The 20,909-nt window shown below is 39.8% G+C and overlaps 1 protein-coding gene across 35 annotated transcripts in view; it reads left to right on the top strand.

Annotated features, from left to right (window-relative positions):
- NEK11 (NIMA related kinase 11) overlaps window positions 1-20,909 on the top strand; it is a 316,552-nt gene that overhangs the window by 116,919 nt on the left and 178,724 nt on the right. For 18 of the 35 annotated variants that reach the window (XM_074031046.1, XM_065539892.2, XM_065539896.2 and 15 more), the window contains 3 exons: window positions 4,561-4,680; window positions 7,571-7,664; window positions 12,602-12,716. In XM_074031046.1, coding sequence (XP_073887147.1) covers window positions 4,561-4,680; window positions 7,571-7,664; window positions 12,602-12,716 — 329 coding nt within the window. Of the gene's footprint in view, window positions 1-4,560; window positions 4,681-7,570; window positions 7,665-10,635; window positions 10,744-12,601; window positions 12,717-20,909 lie in introns of all 35 variants that reach the window. The other 17 variants (XM_065539895.2, XM_065539891.2, XM_065539893.2 and 14 more) reach the window with 2 other exon arrangements.

Consider the following 20,909-nt stretch of genomic DNA (forward strand, 5'->3'; position numbering starts at 1 on the left):
TGCTGGGGGAATGGGTGAGTTGAACTGGCAGGGAGCAACCTACTCTTGCCACAGGCCTCTGGAATTCCAGCTGGAGGAGACCCCTTGATCACCAGGGACACCTGAGTTGGTAGGGAGAGCTGCTTAGAGAAGTAGTAGGGGCAGCACACCAGCCGATGTGGAGTCCAGAGGGTTTGGTGCTTGAGTGTCTGCAGCAGAGCATGGCCAGGAAGACCATCCCCTTGGCTTGACTTGCTCCCATGGGAGACTTTAGACCCAGGGGAACTGTCAGACCTGAACTCTGCAGGCAGTCTTGCCCATCAGAGGAGGCTGATCTGACCTGAGCACCCCTTGATCTTCTGTCCTCTCCTGAGGCCCAGCCTGACCATGCCTGCTTGCAGTGCAGCCGCGGGTGCCCTGGGGGTCTACATCATAGCTCCTGTACTGCTGAGGAATCATGCCTGACTGGAGGAGAGATCCAGTGGGGAGACCTACTCCTTCCCCTAACTGCAGCTTCCCCAGGCTCACAGCCACACCCCTCCCCATGTTGCTTTTCTGGCATGTATATACATGGGCAGATTTTGACTTTCCTGCCCTGCCAACATGCGTGTGCCCTGCTACTGCTGCTGACGGGAGTGTATCCCACCTCACCTCCCCTGCCATTGCAGTCAGAGCCTTGGCGGCACAGAGACAGCCAGCCCTGGCCCTGCCAGCACCCTGCCCCTGTACCAACACTGCTGCTAGAGTGAAACTAGGTGCAGAGAACAGCGGACCCTTCCCTGCCCTGACATGCACTCCTACCTATGTGCGTGTCAACATGCACAGAGGTTGCACACAGACCTATGCCCACCAGTGCTGCACCTTGTGCTAGCACCACCACCAATAGGACCACATGCACAGTTGCCAGTGGAGGGACCCAGCTCCCTGAGCCATTCTGCTTCTGCTGCTGCTGTGAACGCCCCCAGGGAGACAGGCACCCTGACACCTGCTAGCACCTTTCCACAGCTGACAAGTGTGCACCCCTCCACACTGCCACTCCACCACCGCTGCCGCTGCTGGCACATGCAAGCAAGGATGGATCCTACTGTCACCATCCTACAAAATGCTTTGGCTGGCACCACCCATCAGAGTGTAGTGACCAGCTGTCCAGAAGCACATTGGGCCCCCCAGTGCAATGAGTTGATGACCTTGAGGAGCCAGAGAGCAAAGTTGGGGCCCAATACAAGTCTCCCAGAGTTAGAGCACACAGCCCAGGAGTTCGGAGCTGAGCACTGGCTGCCTAAAATTTTCCAGAAACAAAGCCAGTCTACTGAATCCACCTTATACCAAAATCAAACTGTCAAAGTTATCAAATAGAATAAAAGGAAAAAAACTTCAAAGATTGAAGGAACTTCAGCCCCAAAGATGAGAAAGAGCCAGTGCAAGAACTTCGAGAACTCAAAAAACCAGACTGCCTTCTTTCCTCCAGGTGACCACAGTACCTCTGTAGCAAGGGTTCTAAGCCAGGCTGAGAAGGCTGAAATGACAGAAATAGAATTCTGAATATTAATAGGAATGAAGATCATTGAGATGCAGGAGCACATTGAAACACAATCCAAGAAAGCTAAGAAACATAATAAAATGATACAGGAGCTGACAGACGAAATAGCCAGTATAGAAAAGAATGTAACTGACCCGATTGAGCTGAAAATCACACTATAAGAATTTCAGGCCAGTCACAGTGGCTCACGCCTGTAATCCCAGCAGTTTGGGAGGCTGAAGTGGGTGGATCATTTGAGGTCAGGAGTTCGAGACCAGCCTGGCCAACATGGCGAAACCCCATCTCTACAAAAATTAGCCAGCTGCCTGTAATCCCAGTTACCAAGGAGGCTGTGGCAGGAGAATTGCTTGAACCTGGGAGGCGGAGGTTTCAGTGAGCTGAGATAGCACCATTGCACTCCGGACTGAATGATGGAGTGAGACTCCATCTCAAAAAAAAAAAAAAAAAAAATGCAATGTCTAGTATTACTATAAGAATGCACCTAGCTGAAGAAAGAATCTCAGAGCTTGAAGACTGGTTTTCTGAAATAAGACAGGGAAGAATAGAGAAAAAGGAATGAACAAAATCTGCAAGAAATATGGGATTGTGTAAAAGAGATCAAATCATGTCCCTGAAAGAGGTGGGGAAAATTGAAGCAACTTAGAAAACATAGAAATATGTTACATAGAAACATAGAAATTTCATCCATGAGAACTTCCCCAACCTAGCTAAAGAGGCCAACACTCAAATTCAGAAAATGCAAAGAGCCTCAGTAAGATACTTCACAAGAAGATCATCCCCAGGACACATAATCATCAGATTTTCCAAGATCAGAATGAAAGAAAAAATGTTAAAGGCAGTTGGAGAGAAAGGTCAGGTCACATACAAAGGGAAGCCCATCAAACTAACAGCAGATCTCTCAGCTGAAACCTTACAAGCCAGAAGAGACTGAGGACCAACATTCAACATTCTTAAAGAAAAGAAATTCCACCAAGAATTTCGTATCTGGCCAAACTAAGCTTCATAAGCGAAGGAGAAATAAGATCCTTTTCAGACAAGCAAATACTGAGGGAATTTGTTACTACCAGACCTGCCTTATAAGACCTCCCGAAGGAAGCACTAAATATAGAAAGGAAAGACCATTACCAGCCACTACCGGTATACACTGAAGTACACAGACTATAAGTGACACTATAGAGCAACCATACAAACAAGTCTGCATAATAACCAGATAACATCGTGATGACAGGATTAAATCCACGCAGCTCAATACTGACCTTGAATGTAAACAGACCAAATGCCACAATTAAAAGGCACTGTGCAGAGTCGGATAAAGAAGCAAGGCCCAACTATATACTGTCTTTAAGAGACCCATCTCACATGCAATGGCACACATAGGCTCAGAGTAAAGGATGGAGAAAAATCTACCAAGCAAATGGAAAATAGAAAAAAGCAGGGGTTGCTATTCTAATTTCAAACCAAACAGACTTTATACCAAAAATAATCAAAAAAGACAAGGGCATTACATAATGGTAAAGGGTTCAATTCAACAAGAAGATCTAACTATCCAAAATATACGTGCACCCAATACAGGACCACCCAGATTCATAGGGCAAGTTCTCAGAAACTTTACACCAGACAGAATGGTGGATCATGAGGTCAAGAGATCGAGACCATCCTGGCCAACATGGTGAAACCCCCTCTCTACTAAAAATACAAAAATTCACTGGGTGTGGTGGCACGCACCTGTAGTCCCAGCTACTCAGGAGGCTGAGGTTGCAGTGAGCTGAAATCGCACCGCTGCACTCTAGCCTGGTGACAGAGTGAGACTCCGTCTCAAAAAAAAAAAAAAAGATGCTGGTGAGGGTGAAGAGAGAAAGGAACACTCATACACCATTGGTGGAAGTGTAAATTAGTTCAACCATTGTGGAAAACATTGTGGTAATTCCTTAAAGACCTAAAAATAGAATACCATTTGACCGAGCAATCCCATTACTGGATATATACCTGGAGGAATATAAATCATTCTGTCATGAAGACACATACACGCATATGTTCATTGCAGCATTGTTCACAATAGCAAAGACATGGAATCAACCTAAATGCCCATCAATGGTACACTAGAGAAAGAAAATGTGGTACGTTTATGCCATGGGATACTACACAGTCATAAAAATAACAAGATCATGTCCTTTGCAGCAACATAGACAGAGCTGGAGGCCATTATCCTTAGCAAAGTAATGCATGACCAGAAAACCAAATAATGCATGTTCTCACTTATAAGTGGGAGCTAAATGATGAGGACATGTGGACACACAGAGGGGAACAACAGACACAGGAATTTTTCAGAGGGTGGAGAGTGGGAGGAGGGAGAGGATCAGGAAAAATAACTAATCGGTACTCGGCTTAATGTGTGGGTGACAAAATAATCTGAACAACAAACCCCTATGACTCGAGTTTACCTGTATAACCTGCACATGCACCCCTGAACTTTAAATAAAAGTTAAAAAATAAGATTTAGCTATTATAATACTAGCATTTGGAATACTTTTTATGTGCTAGGCACTATGCATGTGTTATCTCATGTGATACTTACTATGGCCCATTCTTTGCAGATGAGAAAACTGAGATTCAGGGAGGTTCAGTTACTTGCCCAAGGCCACAGAGCTAATGAGTGGTGGAGGTGGGATTCAAACTCTGCCTAACTCTAAAAATTATGTGTTTTATACACATAGTGGAATTACTGTGCCCGTCTATTTACTCTTTGATGGCCGAGATCCTAATTTGTTTTACTTTATGAAAACTAGTCATTGGCGATGAAACGAGCAGGAATTTGGAAAGTAAATAATTTCCTTTAAACAAGAATCTAATTTGGGAAGTGTTGCTTATTAACTACAGTCCTGGTTGGCTCATTACATACCCAAAGCTTATTAGGTTTTGCCTGGCCTGTCTCAAGATGCTTTTGCTCACAGTAGTGTAGTAATACTTTTATAAAATATTTGTTTAATTTTTCTGAACATGTTTGGGATGGGCTATATGAGGGGAATCTTTGTTATTTATAGGCAAAAAAGGATTCACCTGCAGACTCTGAGGGCACTGTCAGAAGTACAGAAAATGACTCCAAGAGAAAGGATGAGGCTGAGAAAGCTCCAGGCAGCTGATGAGAAAGCCAGGAAGCTGAAGTAAGTTGCATTTCCTTTAGGCACTCATGCTCGGTACTACTTCTCAGGGCTCTCAGGGAATTTACAGAGAAAAGCAGAAACCAAAACAGGAAACCCCAATGCATACGATTATGTATTTATGTGTTTATTCATTCACTCGTTCACTTCAAGATGACTATTGAGCCATAGATTGAATGTCAGGTGCTATTAATATCAGGCTTTCAGTCTTGTGTGAAGGGAAAGATTAACTATTTGGGAGGTTATTAGTGATGAAAATAGAGTCAATTTCCAAATGAAACCTCATTGCTGTTGACAGCTTCTGCACATACCCCAGCAGGAGACATCACTGTTTTACCCAGATTCCCTAGGTGCTTGCTGCGTACCTTCTACCAGGAGACCTCACTTATTTATAGGAAGGAGACTTTATTGGCAGGAAATTGTTAGCTTTTGAAAGAAGTAGATGGGAAACAGAGCTCTGTTCTGTCAAGTGAAGCCTTTAGAAAAGTCTATGCTCAGGGCGGTGTTGCTGGTGGGAGATATCACTAGTAATTAGAGTATTTACATGAAAAAGTGAAATTTCAGGTGTTAGCCAGGATGTAGAGAAAAGGGATCCCTTGTGCAGTAGTGGTGAGAATGTAAATCAGTACAGCCATTATGGAAAAATAGGATGAAGATTCCTCTAAAAATTAAAAATAGAACTACCATATGATCCGGGAGTCCTACATTTGGATTTATATCCAATGAAATCAGTATATCAAAAAGATACTTACACTCCAATGTTCATTGCAGAATTATTCAGTGTAGCCAAGATATGGAATCAACGTATGTATCCATCAACAGATAAGGGGATAAATAAAATGTGGTATAAATACATACAATGGAGTACTATTTAGCCTTAAAAAAGAAGGGAATCCCATCATTTGCAACAACATGGATGAACCTGGAGGACATTATGTTAAGAGAAATAAGCCAGGCATAGAAAGACAAACACTGCGTAATATCACTTATATGTGGAATCTTAAAAAGTTGAATTCACAAAAGAGGGAAGTAGAATGGTGGTTACTAGGGGAAAGGGGGCATGAATGGGGAAATGTTGGTCAAAGGGTAAAAAGTTTCAGTCAGACAGGAGAAATATGTTTTGGAGATCTATTGTACAACATTGTGACTGTGATTAATAACATTGTTTTGTATTTTTGAAAATTGCTAACAGAGTAGAGCTTGATTTAATCATCCTACAATGTATACATATATGAAAACATCACATAGTATATATAAATCTAAAATTTTTTGTCAATTAAGTTTTAATAAAACTGAAAAAAATACATGTATAAAATGAAATTTCAAAGAGCCTAAGAGCCTCAATTTCTGAAAAACTGATTTATCTGTTGGTAAGTTATCAAATTTCCTAATTTTTCTTATTTTTTCTTCCTCTGTCAATGTTTTGGTAGTTTAGGAGCCCCAGTCAAGAACTAGAGAGACAGAAAGAACCTGAACACAAATCTGTTCCTTTTGTTACCTTGTTAATTTATCTGAAAACTGATTTAGAGGTGTCCTTGTACTTAGAATGAATATCATGATAAGCCAAATAAGAATCTGTGAGTCTATTTTCCCTTGACATGTGCTTTTTTTAATAAATGGGTAGAAAAAGATTTCCATGAAAGTAGATTGTGAGCAGTGGTGTGCTGGTGAATATTTAATAACCAGCTCTGGATTTGAAGGGGGCTGCTGATTTCTGTGATATAAATACTTCCACTGTGGCCAATATCAAGCTACCAATATGATATCATTTAATTTTCAGTTGGGAAGATATTTACACAGTCTGCTCTTGGGAGCCAATACAAGTTGGCTTCTGCAAACCACTGTGACATTGAATGTGAGTTTTACTGGGAAAATATATTCACATAAATTGCTTGAGCCATTGCATCAGCTCACAGCCCCAAATCTGTTTGTAATACCTCAGAAATGGTGATATTTCCAAGGTGCCATGATTCATGTCATTGGCTGAGGGTAAAAGGAAAATTAAATCTCTGATAGGAACAGATTAAAAAGGTAAATTTAATAACATATGCAGATTACAAAATATTTACATTAAAACTGTTTTTTAATACAAAGAAGTCACATATCTTTCACATGTTACACTAATATATTTTTCTTATTTGAAGGTAATGGTTTTAAATAAAGTTTGGCCTTGATTTTGTGAATAAATTGTATTGGAATTGTTTCTAATTGTTGATTGTAGAATCAAGGGGGTCTTGTGTTTTAGCTAGAAAATTACTCTATTGTCAGAAGAATTATAACGTACCCATTTTAGAGACAAGAAAGTTTGACCAGAAGGGTGTTCAGTGAGGAAAACCTGAGTATCAATTAGCCCACAAGTAATCAGAGAACTCAGATCTTTCTCCCAGTTCAGTAGCAGGTCTCTTAAACTCACTCTTCTGTAATAAGAGAAAACAAAGTAAATGTGTCTAGAAAAATTCCCCTGTACAATAACTCCCATATATTTCCTCATACATCCTTTGATATGTGGCTCTAGTTTTACTTTTTATGGATTTGTTCATCCTGAAAGCAGTTTTTGTGTTACTAGTATGTGTTAGGCACTGTGCTAGGCATTGGGAACACATAGCTCTGTCATTGCACTTAGAGAACACACAGAGAGGAGCACTGCCTTCTCCTGCTGCTGCATTTTGGGATTTGTAAGGGTGAATAAGGAACCAGAACATCCTGTGTGTGCTTTAAAAGCTTTAAAAGCTGGGTGCTGCACCACATTCATCTTGATGAGGAAGAGAACTGATGGCCTGATTTTCTAATCCCCCAGTCGATCTGTTGAAATAAGGATCACATTCATCTGTATAATATAGACATGGTTTTAGCAATTCACAGTTATTTTTCTACATTCACTTTAAACTTATAGAAAGATTGTGGAAGAAAAATATGAAGAAAATAGCAAACGAATGCAAGAATTGAGATCTCGGAACTTTCAGCAGCTGAGTGTTGATGTACTCCATGTAAGTATCCTCTTATTTTAAAGTTTACATGAAAATTTTTCTTGCTTCAGATTCATGGCGATGATTGGGTAGGAAAAGGGACGAGGGAGAAAACAAGAACACCCAGATTAACTTTGCCGAGTTCTAGGAAGGATTCTAGAATGTAGGTCAACAGTTGGTGACAACGATTCGAAGTGGTTGTAGCGAGAGGTGGGTCAATTGATCCATTTAACAAAAATCAAGTGCCTACTCTGCACAAGACAACTGAATTGGCACTGAATGCGTAACTGATGGGTTAAAAGGATTAGCTGACAGAACAAATGTGCGTGTATCTAATTTTTAATTCCACCCATGCTATTGTTGCTTTACCTCTTTAGTACATTGTTCTCTTTGGTTTTTATTCTTTTCCTTTTTATTTTGTTTCTTACCCATTTTGTTGTACACTGTGTTGATAACTTCATTCAAATTTTAACTGCCATAGATGTTCAATAATGAATAGAGTTGCAGATTCACATGAAATGACCTCGGCATGTCCTCGGCATTCCAAATCTGTAAATAGCAAACACCATTTTCTCTAATGGTTGACAGTGTCTCCACAGGCCTTGGGTAGGCTCTGATTAATAAATAAGGTGGTCTTTACAATGTCAAATTTGGGCAATAGATGTCAATACCAACCTCATAGCTCTTCAGGTAAAAGCAACTTGGGATGAAGCCATTTTTATAGAGAACTTCTACTATCTCAAATTCTGATTTTTATTAATGGAGATCCCTGCATGTGAGAGATTCTCTCCTTTAGCAGGAAGCACCAAGCCCCCTGAGGCTGCGGGTACAATCCCCCAAGCCCCAGGGATGCTAATTCTGTTGTAGCTTAGTTATCAGAGGGCTCCAAACCTTGGGGCATGCATGAGACCTCACCCTCAGCCAGATAGGGCCCCTCTTAAGGGGAGATCTGCCAGTAATGCATCTTTCTCAATTATTTAGGGGTTCTATGTGCTTTGGAGTTCTAAAAATCCCAAGTTGGGACCAATAAGAGGCCTAGCTTCCTCTAACCTCAGGAGTCTTCCTCTGTTTGATGGACCAGTTAGCAGACAATGTGGGGATGCTGGTTTGATATGTGCTCAATTCCATCCCCCTTTTCCCACCCATCCGCCACTCCATTTAAGTGAAGTCTCCATGTGGGATCTGTTGCAGGCTACAGAGACTTGGGAGATGGGTTCTTTCCTGCTCAGGGAACTTGGGGTGTGAGTGAAGAACCTGCTGGCTGAAAGGCCATGGGGTCAACAATAGGGCTGGATCCCTGTTTGGAGAAGGGTCTTGATGCCACCACTATGGAAGGACTCAAGCCCCCCTCTGAAAACTGGGTGCCTTTCTTCAACTTCCCGTACACGTCTAGGCCCTGCAAATGATAACCTGTGAAGATGGGTCTTCTTCTTTGGTTCAGTCTGCTTTGTCCCCGTACAGTCCTGAGAACTGCACATTCCCACAGACCCTGGCAAGGAGGCTGACAGAATTATAAGAATTCTGAGTGTGTTCATGTGTAAAGTACTTGTTTATTCAGCTATAGAAATGGGGACATAGTTTTCTAGAATGCTCAGAAATGTTGTATTTCTTATAAGTCCTCTGCTAATTCCTATGCTGCTGGTCTGATTCCTGTGTACACTCTGATTAATAATGAATAGAAGATGGGCCTCCTGAAAGCAGCGCTTCACCTCAGATGAGGGAAGACTTGGAAAACCACTGCTGAATAGACCTTGTCATAATCTCTTTAGGGTCTTGTCTTCCTCTTATAAATCAGGGATCCCTGATTCTAAGGGATTTTCCCCCTAAGATTGAAAATGGAGAAGTACAGGCATGGTATTATTTTGTTTTATAAAATCTAAATGACTTCATTCTTGAAGTTACCATATGGCAAAAAAGAAATGTAGTTTCAAGTATGAGCTTAAATATTAGTGTCTGATAATTTGCTTTTTTGCTTTTCTTCTTTGACCCTTCAAGATCACCATGTTTGTGTTCTTTTATATTGGATGGAATTATTATTGGTGTTATGACTACACTGTATTAGGTCTTGTCTTCCTCTTATAAATCAGGGTCCTTTGGGGGTCCTGAAGTGACTGAAGATAAGCCTGAGATCATATGGCAGGCAGAATCCCAAGAAATGTTCTTATCCATATATTATTCCACAGAACATGGGAGCTAGACACAAAGTTCTGATCTTGGCCCAACTCAGATGAAGAAAGAGAGGATTTCACAAGGATCCTATGAATTCGCAACTCATCACTTCCCCAGTGACTTCCCATTTTCATCCTCTTCCCATCAGCAAGGTGCAAAGGGAGCAGGAGGGGAAGCGACTGATGCTGATGCTGTTGTGGACAAAGACTGTGGTTCATTCTTTGATCTTCTGAGATTAGTGCCACCACTGTCTTTGGCCCTGAGCTTTCCAGAAGCATGTTTCCTATGTTTATATATTGACGGCAGAAATGCTCCAGGCAGATAGATGGCTGTTGAGTCTGTTTTGCTTGAACACTGTGTCCTCTTGCCAGCTGGTTCAGGCCCACAGACTGGATGGCTCAGCATCCCCAGGCATCTTGCTCTCTTTTGTGCAGTCACATCAGCCATTTCCCTCTGGCACATTGTCAGCATCCCACCTCTCTTTCAAATGTTTTCAGGAAAACCTTCTCAGCCCACTTGGGTCTACAATCAATGGACCCTCCTCCAAATTCTTACGGCTTATAGTATTCTCAAACTTGAAATGCACCTTGATTTCCTATGAATCTTGTTAAGATGCAGATTCTGATTCAATTAGACCAGATGCAGCCTGAGATGTTGCATTTCTTATAAGCCCTCTGCTATTTCCTATGCTGCTGGTCTATTTCCTATGTACACTCTGATTAATAATGAATAGAAAATGGGCCTCCTGAAAGCAGCACTTCACCTCAGATGAGGGAAGACTTGGAAAACCACTGCTGAACAGACCTTGTCATAATCTCCTTAGGAAAAAACACATTTAATAGGAATGGAAGAAAAGGAGGAGCAACCTGAGGGAAGACTTTCTTGTTCACCCCAGGACGAGGATGAAGAGAGGTGGCAAGACAGGGAAGAGGCAAGTTTAATCATATTCACACACTATTCAGCACAAAAGTGAGGCAGGTTTAATGATACCCAGAGAACAAAGGGGAAATCAAATGGGAAGCTGAACACTTTGCAGAGGAGCCTGAAGGGTTTTAAATGTAGCAGGAAAAAGCTTCATTGAGCTGAAAAAGATGAAATGAATATAGGAAAGAGATTAATCAGATGCAAGAGGCTAAAGAAAAATGTGATAAAGAAGAAGAGGAAGAGAAAAATGCTCCCATCTTTGAGTGCTTTCCTTCCCCTTTCCCATACACATGTTTATGATTTAATTTCTTACTAATCTCACTGGAGCTCTGTTCTCTATTCCTTCTTCCATCTCTCTTGCCTGGCGGAAGCAAGCTACTTTATATTTCTAAAGCACTTACAGGAGAGAATCAGAGTTATGGGAGAGAATGGGCTCTATGTCACCTCTTAAACATGTTATAAAAATTATTTGAGGCATGTAGGAGAGTGGCTGGCTTTGTTTTTCAGACCCTAGCTGACAAGGCCTTTTATTTTGGCAGGCATTTTCTGGTTGGCTGAATTTGGGCTTTGAAATCTTGACGCACCATCGAATGTGGAATCATGTTAGGCACTGTTTCTCTAAAGAATGACAGCTTAAAGCAGTTAGATACCATAATACGTAAGACAGGCCAGGTCTGTCTTTGATCCTGTGGCGTATACAGTTGTGCTGGGGCTAAAGTTAGGTCTCTGTGAAAAGTACATAGCAGATCAGGTCTCTATACATAGAGTGGTAATGGGGACCAAAGATCAGACCATGTCCTTCTCCTTCTAAAAGAAGCATTTATAATAATTCTATCTTTCTCTTCAAAGAGAAACAGCAAATCAAAGTTAATTGAGAGTCCAAATACATTGTTATTTTCAAATAATTTTCGAAGTGCACGTAAAGATGTATTTCATGTACTCTTTGTTCTTTATCCATAAAGTTCTCTGTGTACTCTCAGCAATCCTTTGAAATTTGGAACCAATTTCACCTCCTGAAACAATTATTATATAGTACAGAAAACTGACTTCTTAAAAACACTTTATGATGATATTCTCACAAATACTGCACTGCAGTGTGGCATGGCTTCATTTCACTTATTGAGATTAGATTGAACTTTCTTTTAAATTTTGTTTTATTAAAAAGATACTCTTGGAGTAGTTTCCCATGAAAACCATTTATCAAGAAAAATAGATCAACTCAGCACCAGCTCCAGGTTCAAACACAAATACACACACACACACACACACACACACACACACACACATAACTAAGGGAAAAAGGCAAAATGATTTATTGAAATACCTACTGATTTTGGCTAAACCTTTTATTTTTTTAAAGCGTGAATTCTTTCATCATGTGGTCTCTTAGATCTTTTTCTTTTAGGAAATTGGAATTCATAGAATCACAGAGATTTAAAGCTAGAGGGGAACTTGTAAGTCATTCAAGCTAACACCTTTAATTTTGAGATGCAGAAACTGAGCAGGGCTGGAGTAGGGTGTGGTAACTGGAATATCCTAGGTGCCAAATTGAAGGAGGCCCCCCTCAGCTGTCAATGGAGTGAGTACCTTCAATTGGTACCTTGGGCACCCCACTTGGCTTACCTAGTCATGATCCTGAAACTGAGCCCATGAAGGTTAAATGCTTTGTGCAAAGTCACCTGTCTCATTGATTCAGGGCTGTTTCTCTTATCCCAGCTTACCTCCTGAAGTTTGAAAATGTTTAAGGGAGAGGATTAGGTAGGCTTGTTTCCAAGTAGTCTTCTAAGTAAGAATATTTTTTTCATTTGTGGTAGTGCTGTTTCCTTCTATCAGCATCTCATGAATTGTTAATTACCTTCCACAAGGAATTTGATGAACCGACTTTAGAGAACCTGTCTGAACCTCAGCCTATTCCTTCCATGGACCTCCGCAAACTTGAATCAATTGTAGAGGATGCCACATCTGACCTTGGATATCATGGTACGTGTTTGCATTGGTTTTCACAAGGATGCTCACAGCTGCTGCCCAGGTTGCTGTGGCTGACTTTGCAGTGGGCCTGTCTGGCCTCTGAGAGAAGCTCTGGGTATATGCAGTACCTGCTATCAGTTTGCCAGGGCTGGGCTATGACCAGGATGAAAAGTAGAGAAGCTAAGGATTTTTCTGTCCTCTCTATCTTCTTTGCAATAGTGAGGATGAGTTGGAAACTCACACCTGATAAGAGACCTCTTCTGGGTGGGTTAAACAATGTTGTCGTTAACCTGACTTTGGAATTGTGCGAACTCTGAATGCTCTGGAGCACTGTGTTTTCCCTGTTCTGTAAATGGTTCTCCCAACTGTCGTAAATTTAAATTGAAGAAATGAAGCCAGGCTTTGGAAAATCAACTATGCAGTTGTGCATTACCAGAAAATAAAAGTGCTCAGAGCAGGAATACAAAGGCAGGCCTGTAGGATGGCTGACTTTGCTAGAGGACTTCCTGATGCCTTTGCTACCTCAGACTACACAGCAAACAAGTACACTTCCAGCAAACCTCTATTTTCACTTGGGATAAGACTTTAATCAGTGGTCCACATGGAGCAGATACATCCAAATGGAGTAGGTACATCATAAGCTAACGGTTAAATGCATGGGTTTTGGAGTAAAAAAGTTGGCTCTATCAGAAAAGGCCCTGACAACATAATCTCTCTAGGTCTCTGCTTTCTTATCTATGAAATAAGAATAATAATGCCTTCTTTCAGGGTTGTTGTGAAGAGCAAATGAGATGTGGCATGTGGAGAGGTCTTAGTTCAGTGCCCAGCATACAGTAAGTGCTGAAGAAGGGGAAGCAGTTATGACACTTTGAGCAAAGAAGGGTTATCAATGTAAGTGTCTTCTCAGTATAGTTTACCAGTCTCCCCAGTGCCTAGAGCAAAGTTCCAGGAACATTCTAAGCACTCTATAATTCTTGACTGAATTAATGAGTGGATGAATACATGAATGAATGTTAGTCTGGACCTCTGAGAAGCAGATGCTAAGTCAGGACTACAATTGCAGTGTTACTTTTAGAGAAAATGCTTACATAAAAGAAAGTAAAGAAGAGCTAGAAAAAAACAGGGGAACCATTAGACCACTGATTAAAGTCTTATTCCAAGTGAAAAGAGAGGTTTGGTGGAGGTGAACTAGATTGCTCTGCAGTCAGAGGTAGCAAAGGCGTCAGGAAGTCCTCTAGCAAAGTGAGCCATCCTACAGGCCTGCGTTTGTATTCCTACTGTGCTCCAGTAGTCGCCCATCAGGAGGCATCATAGCCTCTGAGAGAATGCAGAGATGGATTTCAGAGCACAGCAGCTGGGATCCTTGGCCAGTTGCACTCTGTGTTATTGGAGGTCTTCAAGTGCATCCTTATGGCTGCACAATGATATAAGAGCTCTCTTTGGCAGCAGTGTAGCTGTCTTCTCAAGTTGAGAATTAAGGTAGTGAACCTTGGGTTATCTTGTCTTCTTATCCCAGATTTGCACTTGAAGTCTTCTTGATAGAGCTGTTAGAGCCTGTGCTGCCTCCTTCAGCTGTATGGAGACAAGATTGGCATTAGCCAACTTTTGAAATGGTGCTATGGAAGCCATCTTGTAACAGACATTCTTGACAAACAAATATGTATTTCAGATGAATTTCTATCTTAGGCTTTTTATGATATTTAATATATTATTTGTTAGTTTCCAAAAGTAAAATTCAGAAGTATAGAAATATCCCATGGACTTCTATTTCTAAAAATAGAAATGTCAGAGACATTAGAACCAGAGCAACTCCATCTTGAGTAAGGGCTGAGTAAAATAAGGCTGAGACCTACTGGGCTGCATTCCCCAGAGGTTAAGGCATTCTTTGTCACAGGGTGAGACAGGAGGTCAGCACAAAATACAGGTCATAAAGACCTTGGTGATAAAACAGGTTGTAGTAAAGAAGCCAGCCAAAGCCCACCAAACCCAAGATGGCAATGAAAGTGACCTCTGATCATCCTCATTGCTCATTATATGTAAATTATAATGCATTAGCATGCTAAAAGACACTCCCACCAGCACCGTGACAATTTACAAATGCCATGACACATGGGAAGTTACTTTATGTGGTCTAAAAGTAGGAGGAATCCTCAGTTCCGGGAGTTTCCCACCCCTTTCCTGGAAAACTCGTGAATAATCCACCTGTTGTTTAGCATATAATCAAGAAACAACTATAAGTCTATTCAGTTGAGCAGCTCATGCCACTACTCTGCCCATGGAGTAATCATTCTTTTGTTTCTTTACTTTCTTAATAAACTTGCCTCCACTTTTCTCTATGAACTTGCCCTGAATTCTTTCTTGTGCGAGGTCTGAATTGGACCCATTTCCAGTGACAGAAAGCTGAGAAAGTTAGGCAGTAGGTAACTCCTGATACCTGTGGCTTGTGCTCTGCTGGAGGACAGAGCCATCACTATTTATGCATAGGAAGCCCCAGGGCAGGATATTGAATGGGTGGTCTAGGACCAAAAAGTCTCAGCTTCCTCCTGATTTCAAATAGGAAAAGTACTTAATACTTCATTTCATAGATGAGAATCCAAAGACATTGAATGTCTTGCTTAAGGACTGCAGAGTTCCTGCTTTCTATCTAGTACACCACCCTTTCCATTTCCCCCAAAGGATGTGTTTCTGGTGGTGGTGGGTAGAAGCAATCGACTTGTAAGAAACAGAAAAACATATCAAAGAAATTGGACTTTCGAAAGGCAGAGTCTTTGTCATGTGTCTCTTTGCTAATTTTTGTGAACTGTAGTAGCCAAATTACTCCCAAGCTAGTCTTGACTACAGGTTCCGGCTACTATGGGAAACTCAAGCTATGTCCTTCTTACCTCTCATTTTGTCCTTTGTCATGGAGATTTCAGTATGGTAGACAGTGTGTTGATTTACCAGCCAAAGTGGAAATCGTCAAATCTACTTCTTTGACCACTTTGTTCATATTGTAATGTAAAGACTACTTAGGACTCTATGATAAACTATCAGATTAGAAAAAATACATAATAGTTTTAGGTGGATCAGATGCCTTGTAAAATACTTTAAACATTTCCGTTATTTTTTCCTGTCTGTAAATTCATACTTTCTAAATGCTATTCTTTCTTAATATTAAATTCAAAAAATAAACTTAGAACTATGAAAATATAACTTTGGTAAGCATTTAGGTTGATTCTATGTCTTTGCTATTGTGCATAGTGCTATAATGAACCTAAAACAAAAGTAAAAAAAGAAGAAAAAAAAGAAAATGCAAGCTTTGGGTTTGACAAATCATTAGAAAGGTGGGCAACTACCAGAAAATTAGTGATCACAGAGATTAATTGAGGTTTTGAAACATGAGACTTAATTTGTTGATGAACTCTGAAGTGGTTAATTATTTTTTCAATGCTTTTTGCCTTTTAGAAGATTAGACTGCAAACTTTCAGCACCCAAAGGAAGTTTTTATTAGTTTATTTTTTATTTGGCATGTATATGTAAAATAAAATTACACAGTCATTCTTTCAAAGCTCCTACACCAAATGTTTAATTAGTCTTTGATGTTGACTTGGAAAATTCCCTCTGGCATATGAGGAGTTAGTTGCAGGGAAAAAAAAGACAGGATAAGACTTATTATTTACATTTGATATGCATTAGTTGACTATGCATATGATTTAATCTAGCAAAAGTCATGGGTAACCATTATTATCAATTGAGAAAGTACAACTGGAATGTTAAAGAAATTATCCCCATTTAACTTCTTATATGTAATGCTAATGATTTCTTGCCCATTAATTTTTGCCAGGAACTTCCTTGTACTCTAGCCATTTTATTTTATTTTATTCTATTCTATTCTATTCTATTCTATTCTATTCTATTCTATTTTATTTTATTCTATTCTATTCTATTCTATTCTATTCTATTTTATTTTATTTTATTTTATTTTATGTTTTAGCAACTCACAGCTGACTTTCAGAGCAGTGTTTTTTCCAAAGCTGGAATAGCCTGAGACTCTTGATCGTGGGTCTACCAGGAGCATGACTCCCTACCCCACCAGTCAGATGTAGAGAATGCAGTGAAGTAGGCCTTGGCTGCTTACCCACATCCTGACCAGCTGTCACCTCTTCATTTCCTGTTCAGCCACTCTTTAAGCAAGCACTGAGCCCAGTGCTCAGAGATAGCTCTGACCTCTAGGAGGCTGTGCTTTGCTTGCCTGTAGGAACCCCACATGCTCTTTGCAGTTCTGGGCTGTTCTATGACTTATGATGTCACCTCTTCTTTTTAAAAGTTCAAGTGGAAATAAAGTGATTTGAACTTTGTTAATTAAACATGATATGTTTTTATTGTTTTAATTTTAAAAAGAAAACCTCTACTCACTCAGTAATTTCACTTTTAGATAGTTATCTGAAAATGTGTCTACAAGACCTGTACACAAATGTTTCTAGCAGTTTTATTCATAAGTACTCAAAATTAAAGCAAGTCAAGTGTCCGTCAACAGGTGAATGGATAAGCAAATGTGTAGTTTGTCGATGGAATATATACTACTTGACACTGAAAAGGAACACACACCAATATATACAACAATATAGATAAATACTTTTAAAATTATGAGAAGTGAAAGAAGTCTTACATAAAAGAGTTCATACTGAATGATTCCATTTCTGTGAAGTTCCGGAACCAGAAGTACTTATCTATAGTGATGGAAATTAGGCCAGTTGCTGCCTGGGGGTGGTGGTGGTGGGAGTTGACTCCAAAAGGGCATAAGGAAACCTTTTTTTGTGATAGAAAAGTTTGTAAGTTTGCTGTCTTGATTGTGGTGCTGGCTACGCAGATGGGTATATTTGTCAAAACTCACTGGACTCTATAAATTAGTGCATTTTATTATATATAAATTATACCTAAATAAAATTGATAAATTTAAAAAATTGTTAAAATATTCAGAAGAAACAATGTAATGCTTAACTGTCTATGTGTTAGCTAATGAATGGCCAAGAAAGATGCGAGTAAAGTCATGGAGATAGAAAGCAATTGGGAAGATCTCTGGGTATCACCTGGGACACAGAGTCCTTAATCCAGAGGGTGATCATGGGGTTTGAGATTTTCTTCTAACATCAGCTGAACAACATTGTCTTCCACAATGAGTGTTAACAAAGCTTTGGGGTTCTGTCTCAGGAGGAAAGTTGGCTATTTGGAGATAAGGGACAGGGATCTTTTAGCTCCTCTCTCTTCCTTCTATATAGTTGGGGGTGGAGGTGCACACATCTGAGTAGCAGAGAGCCCTACCAGCAGATCTAAAAGGACCTAGTGTCCACTAAAGCCACTGGAGCTTAATACAACAAAAGGTAGTAGCTCAGACTCCAATGCCCAGTCCAATGTCTCCAGCTGGTGGAGCTGCCTGGCTCTTTAGCTCTCAGAAAAGAAGACCAAACAAATACCAGGGGTTACTTCCACATTCCTAGATCTTCCATCACTTCCAGAACTTTAGATGTCTTCAAGACTTGATTTATAAACATAAATTGATGGTGGTTTTATTTCATAATTGTCACTTATTCCACTGAGTTATATTTGCATTTCATAATAGTGTTTCCACCTGACTCTAATACTTGCTCTCAGGAATAAAGATGCCTGCAGTTCTCACTAATTTCTGAGTTCTACAGGGTAATTAGAATGAATCTAATACTGAATGAAGATGTGCTGATTCTCCACCCTGAGGCATATTTAATAATTTAGAGTGTTCCTTCTATATGACAAGTCTCTAACTAAAATTTCAAAGATGATATCCAATTTGAAAAGTTAAGCTGGATGCTGACTAACACCTGCCCAACAAGCCACTTTGACATGGCATCCTAAGCAAATGTAATATAAATAGGGTATAGCAACAAATGTAATAGAGTAAAACCTTTTATAATGGGTGTTTCAGACAGTGCTCTGCACATACACAGTATGGTTTTCCTTTAGTTGATAAATTTATTTTCCATGCATGCAGGTTTCACAGTTGTGCTCAGGGCTTATGTGCTTACCACTTGGAGAACATTGTTATGATGCCCAAAGAAAGCTAAGCTGCCATATGAAAGGGAATCTTTCAGATCTGCATTTGAGTCCTGACTTTCTCATGTGATAGCACTGTGATTTTAAGGAACATAATTTCTGTGATCTGCAGTTTTTACATTTATTTTTTAATCAGTAAAATGCAGTTAGTAATACCAATCTGAAAACTTCACTGTGAGTATTGAGATAACATGTGTTAGATATAACACATTTGTTAACATACAGTGACATACATGTCTGTTACTGTGTTTGGCTCAATCAGTGACAGGAGCTATTACTACCAAGTCAGATATAGAATACTTAGATGCTGCTAATCAACTCCTGTCTACTTGTTAGAAGCAAACTTATCTTCTAAGACCCAGCTCAAAGACGTCCTCCTTGATGCGACATCAGAAGATGTCTCCTACCAGGACTCCTTGACTAATCTCCCTGATCCTTTTTCGTCTTTCTTAGAACATATCCTATGCTGCTTTACAGTACTGAGGTTGTGAACCTGATTCCTGCCCTAGCATAGGTTGAAAAACTGGGATGTCTTTGTTAACAAGTCTTCGAAAAGCACTATAAAAAGAATAGTAAGTAGTTATATTGTAAAAATTACAGACATAGGATGAACAACAACATACAAAAAAACCTATTCAAATATCACTCAAATGAATACAGTCATGTACTGCTTAATGACAGGAATATATTCTGAGAAAGTGTCATTAGGCAATTTCATCCTTAAGCAAACATCAGAGAGTATACTTGCACATACCTAGATGACATAGCGTAATGCACATCTAGGCTCTGTGGTATAGCTGGTTGCTCCTGCACTACAAACCTGTACAGCATATTACTGCCCTGAATATTGCAGGCAATTGTAACACGGTGGTAAGTATTTGTATATCTAAACATAGAAAATAGACAGTAAAAACACAGTATAAAAGATGGTACACCTGTATAGGACACTTATCATGAATGGAGCTTGCAGGACTGGAAGTTGCCATGGGTGAGTCAGTGAGTGAGTGGTGAGTGAATGTGAAGGTCTAGGACATTCACTACTGTTTACTACTGTAGACTTTATATATAAGCACTGTATATATAACACTTAGGCTATACTAAATTTCTTTTTAAAGTATTTTTCTTCAACAATAAATTAACCTTAGCTTACTGTAACTTTTTTACTTTATAAAATTTAATTTTAAAAACTTTTTGATTCTTTTATAATAACATTCAGCTGAAAACACAAACACATTGTACAGCTGTACAAGAATATTTTCTTTTTTATATCATTCTATAAGCTATTTTCTACTTTTAACATTAATTTTTTTAACTTTTGAATTTTTTGTTAAAAATGAAGTCACGAACACACATACTAGCCTAGGCCTTTGGCCTTTCACCTCCATATCTCGTCCCACTGGGAGATCTCCATGGGCAATAACATGCAGGGAGCTGTCACCTCCTATGATAACAATGCCTTCCTCTGGAGTATCTCCTGAAGGTTTTACAGTTAACATTTTTTAAATAAGTAGAAGGAGTATACTATAAAATAATGATAATAGTGTAGTATAGTAAATAAAGTAGTCACATAAGTATTTATTATGATTATATTGTACATACTTGTAGGCACTATACTTTCATATGACTGATAGTGCAGTATGTGTGTTTACACTGCATCACTAGGTGATACGAATTTTTTAGTTTAATTATCTTATGGGACCACCACTCTATATGTGGTTCATTGTTGACTGAGATGTCATTATGCAGTACATGACTGTACTTGTACTTTAAGATTGTTATGACTTGAATGTCTGCTCTCAAAAACTCAGTTGTTGGCAATTATTAAGAGGTGGGGTCATTAAGAGGCAATCAGCTCATGAGGACTCCCTCCTTATGAATGGGATTAAGTGCCCTTATCAAAGGGCTTGATGGAGTGAGTTCATCCCTCTTGCTCTTCCACCTTCCACCATGTGAGGACACAGTGTTCCTTCACTCCAGAGGATCGAGCAATGACACTCCATGTTGGCAGCAGAGGGCAGCCCTTACCACACAACCAAACCTACTGTTGCCTTGATCTTGGACTTCCCAGCCTCCAGGACTGTGAGAAATAAATTTCTGTTCTGTATAAATTACCCAGTTCATGGTATTTTGTTATAATAG

The sequence above is a fragment of the Macaca fascicularis genome, chromosome 2 (genome assembly GCF_037993035.2).
Source record: "Macaca fascicularis isolate 582-1 chromosome 2, T2T-MFA8v1.1".
Taxonomy (NCBI): domain Eukaryota; kingdom Metazoa; phylum Chordata; class Mammalia; order Primates; family Cercopithecidae; genus Macaca; species Macaca fascicularis.